The sequence below is a fragment of the Lepisma saccharinum genome, chromosome 20 (assembly GCF_977018435.1).
Source record: "Lepisma saccharinum chromosome 20, izLepSacc3.1, whole genome shotgun sequence".
NCBI lineage: Eukaryota > Metazoa > Arthropoda > Insecta > Zygentoma > Lepismatidae > Lepisma > Lepisma saccharinum.
Window position 1 is genome coordinate 61485124 of NC_139248.1, and position 22950 is coordinate 61508073.

Sequence of the window (22950 nt, forward strand, 5' to 3'; positions counted from 1 at the left end):
GCACAAAACACGAAGTTAAATAAATAGATCAATCAATACATAAATTGTCTCTCAAATATGCACGCTCCCTTTCCTCAACACACTTGTTCATGCATTTAAAACAAATCAATTAAGACAAGTCTTATTTCTCTGTCTGGTGATTTTCAATGCTTTACGGAGAACAATGATAAACTGGCAGCGAAGCGAGCAAGAAAATTTTTGGATTCAATTCTTTGTGCAGGCTGACATCAACATTGATTTAATAGGGCGGAAATAATTTCATGGAACGCCAACGCATTCTCTCTTTTACAACTTTTGTGCCTCCCCGATGGTGCAGTGTTAACATCGTCGCCTTGTGATCAAGGGGTTCCGGGCTCGATACCATGTGGAGGCACATGGCACATTGGTTCGGATCCCAATTTAAACTGTAGGTATAGTCCCGATTAGCCTTTCTATGCGTAAAATCAATTGTACAACTTATTTTCATTTAGGTCATTTGGCGCCCAGGGCCACTCCTTTCGGTCCAATGTTGGGGGGGGGAGCAATGCCCCCCTCCTTGCTCCCCCTCGTGGTTGCGCCACTAATTCTTATTGGTATTGAATGATTGATTGCGTTGCTGTTTTAAGTCCACTTTATGCACAGTAAGGCTAATCGGGACTAAACTTACAGTTTTGAGTGGGATTCGAACCACTATATGCCTCCGACGGGTATCAAACCCGGAATCCCTTGGTTACAAGGCGACGACGCTACCACTGCGCCATCGGAGAGGTTATTGGTTAGTAGACTTCCATAAAAATTGCTATTTTTAGTAGTATACAAGTGATAGGCCGGTTACCCATGTGACTCAATATGATTTTACTGTATTGGCGGAGCAATGGCGGCGATTGGGTTACAAAATTGGGGGGGGCAAGGACAGTTTACTTTCCCTTGGTAGATAAGGTTTAGCATAGTGCGGGGTAAAGGAGTAAAGAATGGGGGTCAACAGCCTCTCACACACCATTGGCACCATTTCAAGTTACAAAAATGCAGAATCTTGTTATTTTTATTGTGAATAATAAGCAGGGACGTAGCTAGGTTGATCAGTTTGGGGGGGCCCAAACGTAAGATTTTTTCTATCAAACTATTAAATATTAACAAACTATTTATACACCATATAGGCCTATGCTGTATACATACATTAGCTATATATGTATGTATATATATATATATATATATATATATATATATATATATATATATATATATATATATATATATATATAGTCTTGGAAAGAAAAGGATCAATGGCCTCATCGGTGGCGCATGGTAGCATCGTCACCTTGTAATCAAGGGGTTCCGGGTTCGATACCCGGTGGATGCTCATAGTGGTTCGGATCCCACTTTAAACTGTAGAACCAGTTCCGATTAGCCTTACTGTGTATAAAGTGGACTTAAAACACCAAATCAATCAATCAATAATGGGAAAGGAACATCATTTTCTTCTGTAGTCCCCAACAGTCCACGGATATACTCTCGCGAAATACACAGCCATTATTCGGGAAACTAAATGCAGAATGAACTCATTAGCTTAATGTTATTAGTCTTTAGATTTGTAAATTTGCTGGAAAGAAATTGAGAAGTAGATAAAACCCTTTTCCGTGGTTTTAGATATAAAGTGGTGGAACCAGGTTTACAAGTATTGGTAACAGTGCAAATATGAAATGTGTGCGTAATGAGTTCAAGCTAGGCATCTCATGTATACAGTTCATACCGGAATCGAGTCCGCTTTTTTTGTTTTTTGAAGGGCGGGCCCGAGTCTTCTATGGCATCTGATTGTTCACTTGGGAAATGATGACGATAAGAAATTATATGCAGACGTCTAATTTATTAAAATTAATCTTATTTGTGTGTGGAAAACTGAATATATGATGGCACCGGATAAAAGAAAGTTCCCACACGCTCAAATAATTACGCTCTCGTCTTTGGTTCGGCAGGTTCAACAACCTGCCCGGGTTCGATTCCCGATGGAGGCACATAATTGTTCGGATCTCACTTTAAACTGTAGGTCCACTCCCGATTAGCCTTACTGTGCATAAAGTGGACTTAAAACACCAGTTCAATTAATCAATCAATCGAAAGGTTAAAGGTTCGATCCCTGGTGGTCAGGCCGGCAGCCAGAATTTTATTTCGGAAGGGACTTATCCCTTATCGGCAGCCGCCATCTAAAGACGAAAAGGTTGGGGGGAGGAGTAAATGCGCTGAAGATGAATTTCTTGGTATATTGCAACTTTCCATATACAAGATGTTTAATCCTGTTAATGAAGTAAATTTAATTACTACTACACATTATTAAAATCAGATATTTGTAGGATTTCGGGAAAGGACTGCAGCCCCCGAACCCCTTCCCTGGGTATGTGCCAGCTTGTATTATTTCCAAAATTTATGTGCTGTTCCAACATCGTGAGGAGAATTTGGGAAGTTCTTGAAAGCGATATGGAAGCAAATTCTGCTCTCGAAACTATGGGACTCGATGTGATGACCACGCGCAACCGAATGAAACAACTCTTCGCAGGCCTTGTCCCTCAATATTAATTTTACTGTCTAATTGAAAGTTTTTCTCGACGTTCCCGATGACGCAGTGGTAGCATCGCCGCCTTGCAATCAAGGGGTCCCGGGTTGTGGAGGCACATAGTGGTACGGATCCCCGATTAGCCTTACTGTGCATAAAGTGGACTTAAAACACGAACTCGTTAATTGGAAGGGTTTTAGAAGAACTAAACATGGCTTTTTATGCATCGTACAAATTTGCTTCTTTTCACCCTACTTTTACAGTTTTTCTTCCTAAGAATTCCACTGAGTATAACACGCTACGAAACCAGAGGTCCAAGGTTCGGATATTGGACAGGTATGGTTGTATCATGTCTGTCCCATCGCCATTCCTTCGGCTCATCATTCATCCTCATCGTCGTATTTAACCCAAGAGGTAGAAAAGCGGCGTAATATAGAAATATATAAATGATTGATTTGGTTTATTTTACTTCGATTTTCTGACACTTTTTGGCTAATCGTGAAGATGAAGATGACAATGAGTGATGTGAAATTGATGAGAGGACCATCATAAAAAACACAAACGCCCAGTTCTGGATTCGAACCCAGGACCCCTGGCATTGAAATGCACTTTGTTAACCACTGCACAACAAATGGAAACAGAAAATGTTTGATAAGTTATTTCCTTCTCCATAACTCATGATTATATTATAAGCTTATTATTCGCTGTATGACTAGGGATTAATTATATTTGTATGTTTAGCCAACCTAGCCACCTAAGCAGCAGCAGCTTCCGCATTTGCAGGTGGAGGCTAAATGAAGAAAAATCACAGAAAGTCAGAAATATATACACATTTTGTAACATAATACTTATAGAGCATGCAGACGGCTGTAAAAACAATTGCTGCATACCTAGTTTCCTTCCTTAATTGAAACGTGGTTTATTCTTCATTATACATGAGATCTTGTGTGGTAGTCAGACTATTTTAGAATGCCAATATGTTGAATATTTGGTCGATCAGTTGATTCTGATCCATTATTTCCAAAGGAAGACAAACTGGCAGCTTCTCATTCGACGTTTTACTCGCGATGTAAGAAAACGAGATCACAAACACTTCGTGATCCTATCTTCTCGCGTTTACAGAAGTTTACCACCGCTCGGACAACAAATCCTACTTCAAACTGACAGATATCAACTGTCCACCAAATCAACAGATGAATCGACCTTTTCGATGTTTCTCCGAATTTTCAGAAAGTGGCCTTTCCCTCCTTGCAGGGCAGCTCATTAGCAGGAGGGTTGAGTGCATGTGAGAAGAACCGCTATGTCATTCATTCCCGCGCCGAAAAAGGGACAAGCAATATAATTCTGTTCTTGGAATTTGCAACGCATGGCGATATCTTTTCTGAACCATAAAACAATTAACACAGATAGTTCTAGCCACCCGTAGCTAAATCTTCCTGTTTGTGTCGTCCTTTCGACGCCCATGAAGCCAGTGCAGGGCCAGATGAAGATAAAGTGTGGGTTTTGGAGGGGATCCTGGATCTGGTGTGCAGCAGGGAGGAAAAGTGCATTTTCAATTGGTCTCAGACTTCCCTGACCGGGGCAGACCACAAAACCATTAACTGCATCCCCTTCCAATACATCTATTTGTGTTCAACAAGCAAGAAACAGGGAAATAAGAAAGATACGCCTTGCTTGGGTTCGTGCTACTGAAAATTGAAGAAGTGTTTCAAACTGCAAGCAAAATTTACTGAAGAATTATGTTGCAATATTTGTCATTAAAGTAAAATTTCCAGCAAATACAGAACAGTTTCCCGGGGCCACGTTGACGTTTGCCGGGGCCAGTGCCCCCGCGTGCCCCACCCTAACGACGTCCCTGATAATAAGAGTAATAAAGTTAATGTAATTAAGGTCTAAATCACCATCCCTGAGACCTTCTGTAAACAAACGGTCTCACCGATTCGATGTATCACTCCGCGTCAGCTGATCCATGACCGGAATCATCTGCTGTTACACTCATAGTTCGCCGCACCTATTCATTTTATATAAGAGCCTCTGAATGTGAGAACCCGCTCTCAAAACATCAGACGAATATGCAGCCGCATACATTGTTACTCTCCCGGTCATTCTCTCTTTCATAACCCTTAAAACTGCAGACACTGACACACCACTGCACTAGGATACCAACTCAACCACTTCATTTACTGGTTTCTCAGGATACTACTGACAGAACGTTACATAAATATTGAGTAGAATCTGTTTCTCACCCCTTTTCAAAGGCTGTCCTTGCTGGTGTTTTGAAAACAAGCTCGGAGTAAACGGAGACTTTCCCTCACGCATAGAACTCGGCATGTTATTTTTCTAAGGCTAAGTCAGGCAATTTTACTAAGTTGCACTACTTCCTTCCTGTTCACATGATTATTTTTAGAAAATAACTAATGTTATAAAATATCATTATGTACACAAATCTCTAAGCTCATTGAAAGTTATATTACTACAAAACGTTCACACTTATCTTGCCTTGCCATGTCACCAAGTTATTTTACGAAGTGCACTATATTTGGCGGAACAAAAATCGTTATTAGGATGCTTGTCAAAGTTTCCAACCGCAATAAATTTACGAACTTTTTGTCTTGTTTTGATCATCATGAATATATTTATTGGACTTACAGCAATGCATATGGCTGTTTATGCCCATTTTATATTTTATTTACATAAGATACAATTTACATAAAATGTACAAACAAATTTCAAATACACTCCTATCTATATCAAACCTTAGAAATATACATTACCATGTTATATCATTTTGTCTAAAAAATGCAAGTAAAATATATTCAAAGAAAGAAGCCAAATTTATGGGAAGTGATTACCAGTGGCGTAGCGTTATAGTACGCCCGTACGCCCGGCGTTCCCAGATTTAAAATTTCAAAAATGCTTAAATGCTGTGATTATAAAGTAAAACGTGACTAATTTCATATATGTGTGTCCTTCATGGCATTATAATGGCTATTTTTCGCGATCCGCTTGCAACGCTCCACTCTCAACACTCGTTCTAGCATCTCTTTTCAATGCCTTTCCCGGCCGGACGTCGAGCAGGTTCGGCGTACAGGACTCCTATATTCCTTGCTGCCTTTATGGAGGGAAAGCTTCCATTTCTACAGCACGCGCGCAAATAGGCTCTTTTACGCCGGCGTACGAGAGGTCTACCGTGATTGGTTCATGTGACCCTTCCTGCCTTCTGAAGCAGACCACAGCGGCAGAATTCCTACCCGGTTCTTCGCTCTTCGCGCTCATGCAACCCGTGCTATGTGATGCTACAATACGCAATATTGACTGACGTAACTTTACCAATCTCAAATATACTGCTTCTTAATGGCCACTGCATTGTATAATTTATCGCACGAACAGCGATGTGTATTAGAAACTAAAAGATCAACACAGTTTTTGTCAAATAAGTTGGTGAAGTCCTCGTGATAGAAATTCAGCCTGTGGCTGCTCTACCACTTAATCCGCAAAACTATTATTTTCTTATTGTATTTTTTCGTTATTATCTAACTACTTAACGTTGTGTGAATGGAAATGTTTAGCATTCATTTGAAAACTCTTAACATCGAATGGTCTCTGGAGAAAATTATTTTAAAATGTTTATCAGCATTCTCAAGATGTAATAAACAGTGGTCTGAATTTCTAATCGGCACTGTTACGTCAGTAGAGTGTACGATATTTGGATCATCCACTCTGCTTTTCACAGTGCGCCAAGACGACAGAGGTCCCTGGTTCGAATCCCGGCATGAGCACGGGTGTTCTTTGTCAGTGTCCCTGTAGCAATATCATCACTCATATTCATATTCGCAATTAACCAAAAGTGGTAGAAAAGCGAAGTAAAATAAACCAAATCAATCAGTAGTTGGATCGCCCACAACAATGACGTCTACTGTTGTGCAGAGGCGCTTGTGATTCAGGTAGGTTTTTAATGACTTGCGTCATGCAGAAAGATATAAAAAAAGGTATAGAACACCAGAGTTCAAAACATCTGTGGCATAGTGAGGCATCTAATTTTCTAGCTAAAACATGCAATGATGATGTTTTATTGAAAACCCAGCTTACTTCAGGCAACTAATACCATAAGTAAATTATTAAGCAAGAAAGGGCCGACTCTTCCTTCGGACTTGGCGTTCCCACCCGAAATGTCCATGCTACGCCACTGGTGATTACTGGTGCAAAGAGTTAACCATAAAGGTGAAGCAATAGGTAAAAAAAGAAAGAGCATTGGGTTTAAAGTGAGACGTCATTTGCGGCAGCGTATCCCATACTACAAATTTGCCATTGTTTTACCTTACGTAATGAATCCTGTAACTACGCTGGATTTTCGTGTGGATTATTTTACTTCTATGAGTTTGCAATGCTTTCTGTATGCAGGTGGTTTTGTTTACAGAAGGTGTCAGGGATTGTGATTTGAACTATAGTATTATAACATAATAACCATTTGAAGTAAAAACTGCATTAGATCGAAAAAATATAGTGTAAAATATTGGAACCGGTTGTGTTTTCTTCCTCTTCTACCTTTCAATTCACTGATTGATGATCAGAAGCAAAGTAAGACCACATATGGTTAAAAACTGTTTCCTGTGAATTATTAAAAAAAAAAACTGGACCGAAACTAAGTAATGATACATATATATTATTATCTTTTCTTTTATTAGCACACACGCACTGTATATATTTTGTCATCTGTTTTCTTTTTGTGATTTTCTTGTTGTAGTAGTAGGTTTTTTATAGTTTCTTTTATGTCATTTTACTTATGTAGTGTCTTATAATCTTCATGTATAATAATTGTACCTATAAGCATGACAAGTTAAGTCCCGATATGCGCAGATCGCTGCGGAGCACTTCCTATTACGTCATCCTCCCCACCACTCTTCTACGTAGTGGTCTGGCCTTGAGAGTACCAGTGGTTGCAACTCGGCAAAAATAAGCTAAAACAAATATGACAAACGATTTTTACTGTTTGGATTTAGGGTGCCGGCTCATATCAGTTTATCAGTGGTTCAATTGATTTAATCCGGTCTTTGAAAATGCGTGCGGTGCGCGGATCGTAAACTGTAGTATTACGCACGCGCGTTAAGGTTTATAACGAAGAGAAACTTCTGGGCGAATGACTTCATTTTCGGAATGCGACATCGAGCAGTGGCGTGTTTTTTTTAAAAAAAAGCCGAGTGGGGTGGAGGTTCTTTTTTTTATTGTACAACAATCACTATGAGAAAGCAATCTGATAACACGCTTGCCTGTGTTCTTTTTTAAAGCATTGAAATGTTCTTGCTCTTTACTCTTGGCTGCATATTTTTGAAATGCAAAAATCAAATCATGGCAGGTCCAACGAAATCCACAATCTGCTCTGGAAAGTCCCTTAGAGGACAGGACAGATAAATTGTTTAAAATGTTGCAACATATTTGCAAAATCAGAAGGAGTTACATATACATAAGTATAATGTTGTCGAGTCCACAAGCGCCGCCACGGGAGTATCTAAATGGATAGTTTCTCAAGTTTTAAAAGAATTGGATTGGATTGATTTGTTGTTTTAAGTCCACTTTATGCACAGTAAGGCTAATCGGGTATGGACCTACAGTTTAAAGTGGGATCCGAACCACTATGTGCCTCCACTGGGAATCGAACCCGGGACCCCTTGGTTACAAGGCGACGGCGCTACCACTGAGCCATCGTGGAGGCCAAGTTTTAAAAGAAGGAAAAGATTCATTGGGGAAAGGTGAGCTGAATTTCTGTACTCCGACAGGTAGAAAACAGCCCAGGAAAGAGCGAATACAAATTTCGTTGAAAATCATCAGACCATTCCGCTCCCTCCACGTTGCAACACTGCGAACCAACGTCGCTGCGGAGAATGGAGAGGGGAAATGTTGTGCGAGATGCGCAACAGCTATTTGCAGCGTCTTGTTTTTAAACTTGTCAAGTTATAGGTACTGTGCTACATCTTTCTTTGTCGGGTTAGGTGGTAGATCAGCATTTGCTGAACCTCGCCCAAGAATAAAGACCATTGAAATTGAAATTGAATCCAAATAATGAATGGCTTCACAGTTTCCAAAACGGGGAACTTGACCTTATTACTTTTACCATACTCTAGTTTGTCTCCAATTAAGAATTAACCAATAGACCTACATAAAAAAAAGTTGCATCAAAATTTACCTTATTCAATTCTGCGTTAATCTATAGTGAACAAAATTTTTCTTCGAGTATGCCTTCGATTTTGTACCGTGAGAACAAAAAAATGTGTATTTTTTAGTGTGTGTTTTCTAAACAACCGGTCCCTATGAAATTCTGTATTAATAAAAAAAAAACATGTAGTCCGATCATGATGAAATTTAGATACGGTGCAGATTGAAAGGTTTCCAACAAAATTCTTAATTTCTGATTTCTTTAATTGGCCTAAGAAACGTTGTTAGCAATTTTGCGAACAACTTTTTCTTGGCATTGGATAGTCCAAAAAATACAACCTTGGGCCTCCCCGATGGCGTAGTGGTAACGTCGTCGCCTTGTAATCAAGGGGTCTCGGGTTCGAGGTACATTGCATAGTAGTTCGGATCTCACTTTAAACTGTAGGTCCAGTCCGGGTTAGCCTATCTCTGCATAACGTAGTCTTAAATTATCAATTCAAACTCAAATTCATACAAATACAATCTTGGTCTTGTTTTGAAGTTCATTGCAGCTGTTCTTAAAACCCATTGCATCTGTAAAGTTACCTTGCAAAATCGATTTTAAACAGATTAATATTCAACGACCTAGCGATGTGCGTTGAACGTGGCAACAGCGCACACGCTGTCGTTACCCGACTGAACAGGGACGTTCCGTTGAATATGCGTGACGTCACTGTGCACACCTGAATGGACCATATTAGAGTTGACGTCAACAGCGGACAACTGAGCACCATTGAGTCCAAACAAAATAGTCACATGGTTTTGGCGTATTCGGTAACATTAGATTTTCCATCGCAAGTGGTAGCTTTAATGATTGTGACAGCAGATACGAAACAAAAGTGTGATGTATATCCATCCATGTAAAGATGAGATTTCGGAGAATGCGTCTATATATCACACATGTCTTACAGAGCATAAGTTAAAGAATAACAGGAGTAAAAAAATCATGCATTTTACAAGAAAATCTAGACTTCCAGTTCCGAGCACATCCGAAGCCGGCCCGAAGCTCAGCTAATATCAAGTGCAGTCACGATGCCGCTATGGATGATGGGAAACAAGCAGCCTCACGTGACTGCAGCGGCGCCGCCCATTGGCTGCCATTGCGGATCCGACGTCGTTACGAGCATTCGCTTTACTCCATTTCCTACGCAATTTGTTCTTTTCATTCTCATCTGTAAGGAATGTTTTATATAGAGACCTATTCTCCGAAATCTCACCTGTACATTGATGTACAATATGCATCACAATTTTATTTCATGACTGCTGTCACAGCTTTAAAAGTTACCACTTGCAATGGAAAACCTAATGTTATCACATAAGGCAAAACCACGTGCGAAGATTGTTTGGACTCAATCTTGCAGCGTGACGTCACACTAACATGGTCCATAGGCAGTTTTCCGTCCAGATGTAAAGAAGAATATTTGCGCATGCACGGCCAGAAGACAGAGGCGACACTATTCACGTCCCTGTTCGAGTACCACGAAAGCGACAAGCAGCATGTATGAAATGTTTCGTTTGTTTAGTCGAGTCCCACTTACCTCCGAAGAGAAGCGCTCACTTCTAATATCCTGTGTGAGGTGGCAAGGAGCAAACCTATTGTGAGTTCTGCCACAGTATTTGCGCCAATGTTTGGACTGTTGCCAACCCTGATTCCCCTTGCTTTGGCTTCTTTAACGTCGATGTGGTCGTATCCAGTAGAAACAGTGGCGATGACCTTCAAATTCTTTCCTGACAATTAGAAGAAAAATATAAAAATGATTGAAAACTACACATTTCCTCCAGGGGTCCAGGGGTTCGAATCCTGGCCTGGGCATGGATATTTGTGAGTGTCCATTCATCAATTTCATCATATCATCACTCATCCCAATCTTCGCAACTTAGCCAAAAGTAGCACAAAAAGCGAAGTAAAATAAAGCAAATCAAATCACAAATTACAACCTCCCATTTTTCGCTATCTTTACTAATAAGTGAGTTATCATTTAGAACCGAACTTTTTAATCACCCTGTATATACAGATGATGTTACAGTACAACACCTACGAACTTTCACAGCGCGTAAATGACATATAGACCTACTACATTTTCCATTTTAAAGTTTGGTTCTAAAGTTCTTACGCTGTAAGCCCTCGAAAAATGACATTTTTCTATCCTGAATGTACGCAGCCACGCGATACAGGTTCATGGTTGCCACTTTCCATTATTTTTTTGGTCGGAAAGCGACGAACTTTTAAGTACGCTATGGACAAACTATGCGACGAATAGAGACAAGGCCATACTTCGGGAGTGAGAAGACTTCTGTGACGCGTGGCTGCATACTTACAGGATGGAAAATTATTTTTACGCGATCTCGTAGTGTAGAAACGAAGCCTTATCGAGCAAAATGTTGATAAGAAAAGTTGTTCGTCTTGAAGTCTTCTACAGGCTGTGAAAGTGTTGGTGTCGGTGTTGTGCGGGTACCATTTGGCTTGTTCCGTGCGTGCTAGTATATTGCCGTTGATATGTTATCTGTGCATGTGTGTGTGTGTGTGTGTTCGTATAAGGTGTTGCCGCACTCACAATTGCCCGAATACAAGAATGCAAGTTGTTGTCTTGAAGATGTATAAGCAAGACTTACAGGAATACAACTATCGTAGTCAATTACCTATGTTCGATCTTACTGAACTACCAACATTATCCCACGTGTTAAAAGAGCGACAAAGAGAAGAACGGAAATTAATCACAGAAATAGAAGATGAGAATGGATGTAAACATACAAATTCAGCAGATATATACCGATATCTCGTCAATCACTTTTCCAGTAAATTTTGGGGCCCAGGCTACCACAGAACCGCCAGATCTATCGATTCTCGCCATTCCGAAGATAACAAAGGAAGACAACAAAACGCTAGAGCAACCCTTTACAATGGATGAAGTAAAGCAAGCGGCAATGACAGGAACAATGAATAAAGCGGGTGGAATTCATGGCTTTCCCATGGAACTTTTTCAAACTTTTTGGCCCCTGATGAAAGACTTAATGACAAGATGAGTAAACGACTTTTTTCGGCGTCAACGGATGGGTCCCTCAAGCTTGTTAGGAGTTATGGTATTGGTACCGAAACCTGGCCGCTGTCAATCTGCACAACATTACCGGCCAATAACGTTGTTATGTGTAGACTATAATATTTACGCACGCCTCTTACTAGTCGTTTGCAGCTATATACAGATAAAATAATTGGTAAACAACAACATGTATTTGGAAACAAAGGAATAATATTTGAATTATTAACTACCTTGAGAGAAATAGTAGCCTTAACACAAGATGAAAAGGAATCTACAACAGCAATTTTAGCATTAGATTTTGCGAGTGCATTTGATTCCATAAAACATGATTATCTATTTGCATTATTACGCAAAATTGGGCTAGGAGACAAAATTATCGGGGCGGTCCAAGGTCTCTATTTCCAAGCAAGAGTAAAACTTAATTTAAATGGAACGCTGAAGAAACAGTTTCCTTTGCAACGAGGCCTCCGACAGGGATGTCCATTCTCACTTCTCGCCTTTTGTTTAGCGATAACACTTACCATAAACTGGCTACAGGATGAGATAAAAGGAATAGAACTATATTCTCAAACACATCGAATCCTGGAATATGCAGACGATGTAACTATAATACTTGAAGATGAACATGATCTGAAATCAGTACAAAAAATACTTGAAACAACACAAGAAATAACGGGCTTCACGGTGAATTACAAAAAATCGAAAATTCTACAACTGGGAAAGCACCCAGCACATTGTTATAGATCCTTTGTCTATGAGATTGTAAAGAACGTGACGATATTAGGAATAGTTTTCGGTACCACCTTAACAGAAACCAAAGTAAAAACATATAATCAAGTAGTGACACGCTTCCGACACGCAACTTTTCTAGATCGGAGACGGGAATTATCAATAATAGCCAGAGTAACCTACGTTAATGTGTTTCTTTTCTCTAAAGTGTGGTATGTAGCGCCAGTCTTAGAACTCTCCAAACCAAAAGCTGCTGAAATACGGCGTATAGCAACACCACAGTTTATTTGGCAAGCACATGTATTACGGGTCGCGTATGAGACACTGTGTCTACCTGAACGAGTTGGAGGACTTAACCTGATGAATCTTGAAATAAAAGCACAGTCACTTCTAATACACCGCAACATAAAACAGTTATTGAGTACAGCACAGAACCTGACAGGGCATGTGCTACATTCTTACTTAGGAGATGTCGAACTTACAGCCCCTGTCTCAGTGCCTAAATTAACCAGTAGTCTCAACTAATTTCAAACGACGATGGTGGAATTTACATATTTATTCACATGTCCGAAATTACAAAGTGAAACAATTACGGGCGAATTCTTATGTCGAATGCAGTTACAAAGACGACGAGTGATGCCAAGAATTCAAACCGTGCACCCTACTATCCAATGGTCAAAAGCATGGCGTAATGTAACTGCACGGCACATACCTACACCTGTGCGATCTATGTGGTACCTAGCAGTGCATGATAAAGTCTTGACATAACAGATGGCGCTCCCGCTACAGTTGGAAGAGAACGAAGAGTGCGGATTTTGCCATCAAAGTGATACTTTGAAACATGGACTCAGTACGTGCTCCGAAATAAGTGATGATTGGCAATACCTTTGCCAAAGACTAGGAAAAATGTGTCGACTTCCTGCCAACCACTTTACAGCAGACCATATATTACTTCCAGACTTTAATTTTTATCCAAGAACCAAATTACAGGCTGTGCAGTGGATCATAGCTCAGTATGTGTATTATGCCTTAAAGAAGACACCAGCCAAATGCGAAGAATCATTACAGAATTATGTACAAAATGAATACTTAGAACTGAACAATTACGACAAGAGAAGTTTGTATGCAAACTTTTTACAAAATGTAGTAATGTAAAAAATAGCGTAACTTTGGTACGAGTGTATCTTAATAACAATTGATTAATGTACTTCATATTGTAATGTAATAGCTTATGTAAACTCTGAACATACTGACAAAGAAAGATGGAGAACTTACTTAGTAGAATTACGAAATTATATTGAATTCCTGACGTGAAGGCCGGATTTCTAGCATTAACATAATCTGTTATGTAAAATTCTATACAGATTGAAACCTATTGTATAATCCACTATGTACCAATTTGTAATATCTCTTAATTTCTTGTGTAAAGTCTTCATGATTGATATTGTGCAATGTAAATTATATAGAAATAAAAAAAATTAAAAATGGCGCAGTGGTAGCGTCGTCGCTTTGTAATCAAGTTGTCCCGGGTTCGATACTCGGTGGAGGCACAAGTGTTTCGGGTCCCACTTTAAACTGCAGGTCCAGTCCCAAGTAGCCTTACTGTGCACAAAGTGTACTTAAAGCACCAACTCAAATTGAGACTTGGTTTACAAGATAACTCCTAGACTTTAATAAAACGGGACAAAGAGTGTTTTTTTTAAATAATATCGAATGGTTAACCTAGAAAAATATATTTCATTTTATAAATATGAAAAATAATTCTCGTTCATTGCGTCAGCTTATCACGTGTAACAAATAACCATATTTAACGGAATAAGTCTATCACAATCCGTAATTCTTGTCAAAAGAAGCTACTGATAATAATTATTATATACTAGTATATATAATATATATTATATACTAATTATAATTAATCATAATATGAAATGATAGAATTAAAAACTTTCAAGTCATCTATGTGTAGTGAAACCATTATTCATTTTTGATAGACCTCCCAGATGGCGCAATGGTATCGTCGTTGCCTTGTAATGAAGGGAACCCGGGTTCGATAACCGGTTGAGCCACATAGTGGTTCAGATCCCACTTTAAACTGAAGGTCCAGTTCCGCTTAGCCTTACAATGCATAAAGTGGACATAAAACACCAAATCAATCAATCAATCATTTTGGTAGCTGGAAAATAAAAGATTATTATATTTTCGTACAACAAAACTTTACTCTCCTCATCAAAAATGGCAGGACGACAAGGGTCACCTTACTCGTTGACCTGCAGGAAGCACTTACCGGGGTGTACTATATGAAAGTGAGTGTGACTTTTGGTCGTCTTACCAGAAGATAGCCCCTTACACGCCCTCGAGTTCAATTACAAATGAATTTCAATATAGCGCGGGTGTTCTAAATTTAGCATGCAACGTAGCCTACCGTGCCTTACGCGATTCCACGAAAACCTTTTCACCTTACCATCCAGAGAAGACATAGTTGGAATCAGGGTTGTGAAATTCAGATCTTCCCTCACGTTACTAATCGTAAAGTTAACAATGTAAGTAACGCAAAGTAACTGTTCTTAACGTCTCTTCAATTGAAAAAAAAGTAACTCTGGTATTAGTCATGAACGTCCGCAGGATTTTTTCCAAGGAGGGGCAAGCAAGGTATTTTTTCCAGGGGGGCAAGAGACATATTTTTCCCCAATAATAGTGATGCCTCCTCAGAAAAGACACTACTTCAGTCTGAAATTATCATGTTCCTTCAACGACCTTATAAAAATTAATATATTACTGACAGAAATGAAATTATGTCCATGGTTACTTTAATTGATTGATTGATTGATTGAGTTGGTGTTTTAAGCATGGATGTTTAAGTTCCAGTAACCCGTAAATTCTATTGGGTTCTGCTGCAGGACCGGAACCTTTTTTGTCGCACAATTTAAATTCGGTCCAAGTTGCGTATTGTTTGATCGGAACAAGGTTCCTGGACCTAATTTAAATTGATCCAGAAAAAATGTTCCTGGACCGAATTTAAATTCAATCTGAAAACAGGCTCCTGGACCGTATTTAAATTCAGCTGGAAAAAGGTTCCTGGACCGAATTGAAATACTTTACAGATAAAAAGGTTCTTTACGGTCCAGAACGTATTTACGCTTGATTTTCTCTCCTGGACCGGAATTGAATTTAATTAAAATTCCTGGACCTTTAACATCCCTGGTTTTAAGTCCACTTGATGCACAGTAAGGCTAATAAGGACTGGACCTACAGTTTAAATTGGGATCCTAACCACTATGTGCCTCCACCGGGTATCGAACCAGAGACCCCTTGATTACAAGGCGACGTCGCCACCACTGCGTCATCGGGGAGGTCCTCTGTTTACTTTAAAAGTAGGTAGTTACAGTTAGACTTACCTCAAAAAAGGGAGTTAATTCCAAACACTGACTGAACTATTTGAAATCAAGGTATCGTGGTCACCTTTAGTCTGACAGTTAGGGCAGTGACCACTGTTGGTAGAATGCAAGACGCGTTCTGCTTGGGCGCATACTCCCGTGTTAATAGTTTTACCTACTAACCTGCTCTTTCCAGCACCTCCTTGTCAACCTTTCCAACAGAGCACCAGAACAATGCATCTATGCCTTGCACTTTTTCCAGAAGCTCCTCCTTGGATATTGTTGTCTTATGCCAATGGTCCACTTCACATCTTCAAAATAAAATTATAAAAGTGGTTAATAGTCCTACATTATAATCATAATAATTCTATTATCGTAAGATAGATGGAGTAAGACGCTACTGTCATTAGAAAATCAAACTAAGAACATGTTTACAAATACAGTAAAACCTCGTTAATCCGGACCGTGATATGCCGGAGTTCGCTTAATCCGGACAGGCAAAAGTCAAAAAGAAAAAAAGCAGAATGCAAGGGTCTAAATGTGGCTAGAAGTCAACAAGAGAACTTCCCAAAGAAAAGGCAGTCAACCACTGATGAAATTCTGTTTCCCGCCGACTATGTACTGTACTGAGTTTTAATACACTTTCTACTGTTAGGTTAGGTTATTTCAGCTAATCCGGACTTTCGTTAAACAGGTCAACTTATCCCCCCCCACTAGTCCGGATTAACGAGGTTTTACTGTACAACCGACGAAGCAAGGAACGTAGCTACTGACGGACAGATGGTGAAAGAGACAGCAAAAGATATAAAGAGTTCGACAGAGAGATGATATTGATAGACAGAAAGAAACAGAGAGATTGATTGATTGATTTGGTTTATTGTATTTCACATTTCTGCAACTTTTGGATAATCGCGAGGATGAGAATGAATGATGTCATGATCAACTAGATGAAAGGACACTCACAAAGAACACCCACATCCAGGTCGGGATCGAACCCGGGCCCTCGGAGTCGTAGCGCGCTGTGCTAACCACTCCGCCTCGGAGGTTGGCAAAATATTGGGAGAGAACGAGAGAATTCTCAGAGTTCGTATTTCAGGCATTTTAATGCAGTGTAATGCATGGCTAATTTGTTGTCATGATCTAAGATTTGGTTGTCCCTGTCATTTTATATATGAAATAATGAAGGATATTTTTAATTGTTTCTGTAAAAGAACTTGATAAGGATATATTTAATTATGTAAACCTAGAAAAATATATTTCATTTTATAAATATGAAAAATAATTCTCGTCCATTGCGCCAGCTTATCACGTGTAACAAATAACCATGTTTAACGGAATCAGTCTATCACAATCTGTAATTCTTGACAAAAGAAGCTACTGATGATAATTATCATATACTAGTATACATAATATATATTATATACTAATTATAATTAGTCATAATGTGAAATGATAGAATTAAGAACTTTCAAGTTATGTGTAGTGAAACCATTATTCATTTTTGATAGACCACCCCGATGGCGCAATGGTATAGTCGTTGACTTGTAATCAAGGGGTCTCAGGTTCAATAACCGGTAGAGCCACATGGTGGTTTGGATCCCACCTTAAACTGAAGGTCCAGTCCCGATTAGCCTTACTATGCATAAAGAGGACATAAAACACCAAATCAATGAATCGATCATTTTTGATAGCTGGAAAATAAAAGATTATGATATTTTCGTAAAACAAAAAGTTTACTTTCCTCATCAAAAATGGCACAAGTCGTCCTGAATTGGGTGACCATAGCTACACATCCATAATACTAGAACCACATGTCAAGTGCGATTTTCAGGGTGCGATTTGGGGGACGGTAGGGGGATTGAGGTTGGATAAATAATTTGATGTTTCGACCGATTTGACTACCACAGTGAATAACAAAGTTGAAACCATAAAGAAAGAATTGACATGATATTACATAATGTTTCACAAAAAGAAGTTAAAGATAACATTTCAGGACCTTGACAAAAACAGCCTTACATCTAGAGAAGAAAGTCTAATCTCTTCTCGTACTTTCAAAACCTCTGTGTTATATGTTGTCAACGCTTGGTATGTATATCAAAAATGAATGTTCAATAAAGCCAGTCCTGTTTGCCCGTGCGGAATCTTAACAAAGTTGTGAGACGTCGGAGGGTGAAAGACCTCATTTCAGCTCTGGCAAAACTTACCGCAAAGTATTTTTACTACTAGCTTGCAAACGGTATGATTAGGAAGCTGAGCATGCCTGCGTGTCAAGTACCACACGCTGGTGAAAACTGGAGATTTTGCTCGATTTTGGGAAGTCTTTACTTGCATCAACAGGATCTAGCCCCCCCCTTGGGTCCGCTCCTGCTAACTGACAACCTGATTGTAGAAACAAATGGTCTACGATAGTTATCGAGTCGTCTTTGCGACAACAGGTTTCGCTTGAAATATATAAGTAAGCAGGCTCCTTGCCTAACAATATGGTACAGTGGGATCCATAAGTATTATCAAGCAAATTGTCCATCACCACGTTTATTCCCTTTGTTTTATGCAATGAGAGCTTCAAGAACTGGCACAAAATACCAAACAATCTGCTTACAACCTCTGAACCAGTATACGTAAAAATACAGTCCTTAAAAATACATAGGATGAAGATAAGAACCAACGAAAATAGTCGTGGACAATTTGCTGAAGAATACTTATGGATTCCACTGTACAATATGCTGTATATTTATTGGCGAAACATATAACAAGCACAAACCAGAATTTAGAATAAACTCTTTTTCTCATACTGATGTGGATGAAAAATCATTATCATTCATTTCATTTAACTTATCTCACACTTGAATTCACTATCAAACCTCTCCTTATTCGGCTTATCAGACACAGCAGTCTCGAGTTGCTACTTTTCATATTTACTAAGCAACTTACACTTCTCGCAGGATATCCAATACTGGCTCCGGCATATCACTTTGCGTTACGAAAACTTTGGGTTTGCTCATCTTGCAAAAGCAACACTAAGAAATGGCACAAAAGTTGTATGAATAACTGGACGACCAAGGTTCTTGCTGCACAAGAATATTTGTCCTGCACCAGCAGTTGGACTGACACTGAACTCTCGTGAAGACTCGGTTAGTAGTGGATTTCGCCGTCAGATGGCCCAGTTTGCTTATAAACGATTCGCAGCTGTTCGTTTTATATTAACTTAGCTGTGCTAACTTCGGGTGCAAACTGGAGTGACAGATAGCGCCAGGAAAGTTATTAGCCAGGTGGCAGACGATTGATTGATTTGCTTTATTTTACTTCGCTTTTGTGCCACTTTTGGCTAATTTGCAAAGATGGGGATGAGTGATGATATGATGAAATCGATGAATGGACACTCACAAACATCCATGCCCAGACCGGGATTCGAACCCGGAACCTCTGGCGTCGTAGTACGATGTGCAAACCACTCCGCCACGGGTGCCGGCTAGGTGGCAGACGAAGGTGGAGATATTTTCTGGGGGACAGTCACATTAAATATACCACCAAATACCACACAATATGCATATTTGGGCTAAAGAAGTAATTACTTAACAATTTTCTTGTTTGCTCAGGACGGGGAGCGGATACTGACCTTCAAAAATGGCAATATAATAGACGCATGTTGTAAGACAAATATTATTCTTCAATTAAAATTTGTACGCCAAGTACAATAATCATCATTCCAAGCTTTCAAATATCCCCTATGGAATCGTTGACAGTCTGTATATAAGTATTATAAGACTGACAGTATGTGCCTACATTATTATCAAGGTTTTAATATTTTTCTAATTAATTACCATAATAGTTGGCATTTTCTCGCTCCCAAAATATAGTGGATTTCTTTGCAAATATATTCGTTTTCTGTTCCACCTGAATTTTGTAATGGATCTAGCAGATCGTTTAATTTCCACACTGAGGATAAATCTAGCTAATATCTGCCAGGACATTTTGCGAATTAGAGAGCCCTAAACCAACATCTAGATAACATAGGAGTTATTCCCTTGAACTTTGTTTTACCCAGTATAAAACTTAATTTAAGCAAAATACTAGGCAGGCTTCATTCAAATTTGGATTGAGAGAGTCATGGTCATGAGCAATGTTCATTGTATATATGCTATATTGCTTGAGTAAAGACAATCACACACTCCTCCCTGAAATCAGCAAATTAGAGAAAATAGAACTAAACTACAAAATGTATTAGAAATCAAGAAATAGAGCAGAATAACGCAATTTATTGTTTATTTATTTGAAAAGTCCTGAAAGAATTTGTTTTATAACAGGATAACAACAATTGAACCGATCATACGAACAATGTTGTAACGAACGTTTTTGTCGAAAGTGATGTAAACATGGAACAACATTGTATTAAGCATGGTGAATGCTTTGATTTGATTATTCCATCCACTAAATCAGTAAAAAAAGGTACAATGATATGGGACAGACCAAATTAAATAATTACAAAGGTTTTTAACAATGATTATTATGTACCCTTACATTAATTTTTTTTACGTGGAAATATATCAAGTTCCAAATATTACATTTATTGAATGTAAACTACTATTATCTTAAATATATATTTGTTGAGTTTGATGTGTTTCAAGTTGCTTATATTTCATGATATTAATGCTTACCAAGTAAGAATAAAATAAATGTTCATAAGAAACAGAAATCATACAGTATAAACACAAGTTCCGTTTCTAAATTTCACTGATGCATAGATTACAAGGCAGGGTTTGATCGTATATCATTTTTAATTCTTAATAAGTGGTTCAAGAAGTCCTCAGTTTTGTGAAACAATTGATCCATTAATATCTGATTTACTGTTTTTCTAAACTTGATGAGGATGTTATTTTGTTATTTTCTCTGTGTAGATGTAACCCTTGGTATCTTATTCCTCTATTTGTCTTGGAGTTAGGGATTGAGATAGTGATATTAGTTTTAGCTTTTCTACACAAATGGCAGAGCTTTCTGTGCCACTCAGCATCTGTTTGGAAGAGCAACGTTCTATCAGAACTCAATATTGGCTGACTGAAGTGCAGTATCGTCGACGTTCTCTGCGGGAAAAAAGCTCAATAAGAGCAGAAGTTCAAAAATAAATATAAGTGAATGGAAGGATAACAAATGAAAGAGCCTTCAGCCTTGGAGAAAGAAACCAGTTCTTGGAAAATTAGGCTCAAAGTGATGAGTAGAAGAACGTTGTATCGTCATTATTTTTAGCCTCGTTACTCTGTGCCTTGGAAGCAACAAGGACCTGGTAACATTGTATATTTGCCGCCAATCAACATTGTGAACTTAACCAACGCATACAATAGGCCAGTTAGATGTGTTAAATTTAGCTCTGATCTTATGAAAAGTGTTCTGTGCAAGCGCACACTATGAAAAACTGAGAGTACTGATGAGTATCAAGCTAAAAAAGAGGATGCTATATCTATACTTGTTTATTCACTATATTTTGCTCTCAACTTACGTTTTGTTTTTCCTGTAATATTCAATAAAACAAATATACCTTTAGAAGCTTTCTTTTAGTCTGTTTGCCGTATCAAGAACAACAATGTAACCAGGGTTACTACAAGCTTAAAAAAAAAGATGACATTTTTATAGATTTCACAAAAGATTTTACAGAAATGTTATAACTCTCTTAACGGCACAGTGAGAAAATATAATTTATCCAACTTAACTCTTACATTTCCGATTCAGGTCAACATCTATTGTACAATTTGCAATTAAAGTATGTATTATATGTGTAATATTATTGTATTCTATATATGTACAGGGTGAGGCAAAAGTCCGGCACCACACTTTTAATTTGAAAACTACTTGGCGGAGGGCGATGAAATTTCGGATATGAGTAATTGGGGTGGGAGCACACCAGATGGGGCTAGTGTGTATCTAGGCGGCCATCTTGAAAGCCGCCATCTGGGAATTACATCCAGATTTTCAAATTGGAAGGAGGGTATTTCATCACCTATAATTTAAACTTTTGGTATTTAAATAATTGTTTTTTTAAAAAAACACAAAACTAGACTGAATTTTTGTGTTTTGTATCATTATTCTCACAATTCTAATTCTTAAAATTACACGTAAGCTATAGCTGTAAAAAACTTTCGGCTCACCTTGAGACGCGGTAAATGTCGAAAATGCTTTGAAATGAAAACCTCACGTGACAACAACAGAAGAGTGGGATCCGAACCACTGTTCAATGTGCCTCCATTAAGTATCGAACCCGAGACCCCTTGATTTGAATTGATGTTTTAAGTCCACTTCATGCACAGATCGGGCTAATATTTCTCACTCAGTTATAACTCATCTTTTCCTTCACGACAGGGGCGGGCCCCTTTTGCAGTAGTTATGAACCGTAAACCTCTCGCTTTATAATTTGATACATCCCGGTGACTCTTGATCCCCGATCTTCATTACAGTCACACTTCAATACATATAAATATATTTTACATTTCATACAGTTGGTGTACTACAAATTCATAGTCATTGTATTTTGTTATTAACTATTGCACAGCAAATTCAAGAACAAGAAATGGCTGTAAGGATTAGGAGGAAACTTTACCCATGAAGTTTGATTCTGTTGACATCTCACCTAAAACTACAACTTTTGGAATTTTGAAAACTGTGGAATCATTTTTTCGATTAAATGGTAGAATATGGAAATACAACCCAGTTCCTGTATTTGTCATTCATTTTTTCGATTTAATGTTGTTTTACTTTGGTTATTCTGTTAAAATACTAACTGAATTAACTTTACTTTTGTTATTAATAAAAATAACAAACTTAAATGAACGCGGCCAATTTCCGGGGGGGGGGGGGGTGTCGACTAGAGTGACCAGACACACACATTCAAAAAAGAGGACAGAGCATGACGAAAAAGGAGGACAAAGCCATAAAAAAGAGGACACCGCAAGAATCACAGCACATTTGCCATTATTCTTAATTAATCAATATAAAAAAAAATAACACTTTCCTCACAGATACTTTTCAGATGATCTCTTTCAATAACTTCCTCTAACCTTTAAACGAAGAAAGCAATCTTCTAATACAGGTATTGGACAAAATAATA

General features: G+C 38.5%; 1 protein-coding gene across 1 annotated transcript in view; it reads right to left on the bottom strand.

The window, feature by feature from the left end:
* The window catches only part of LOC146003650 (glyoxylate reductase/hydroxypyruvate reductase-like), a 72368-nt gene extending 53396 nt beyond the window's left edge, over positions 1 to 18972 (bottom strand). Inside the window, exons 1-3 of the mRNA XM_083142001.1 lie at positions 18789 to 18972; positions 16041 to 16168; positions 10255 to 10444 (exon numbers count right to left, since the gene is read on the bottom strand). Coding sequence (XP_082998127.1) covers positions 10255 to 10444; positions 16041 to 16168; positions 18789 to 18859 — 389 coding nt within the window. The 5' untranslated portion in view covers positions 18860 to 18972. The remainder of the gene's footprint in view (positions 1 to 10254; positions 10445 to 16040; positions 16169 to 18788) is intronic.
* Positions 18973 to 22950: the final 3978 nt, after the last annotated feature.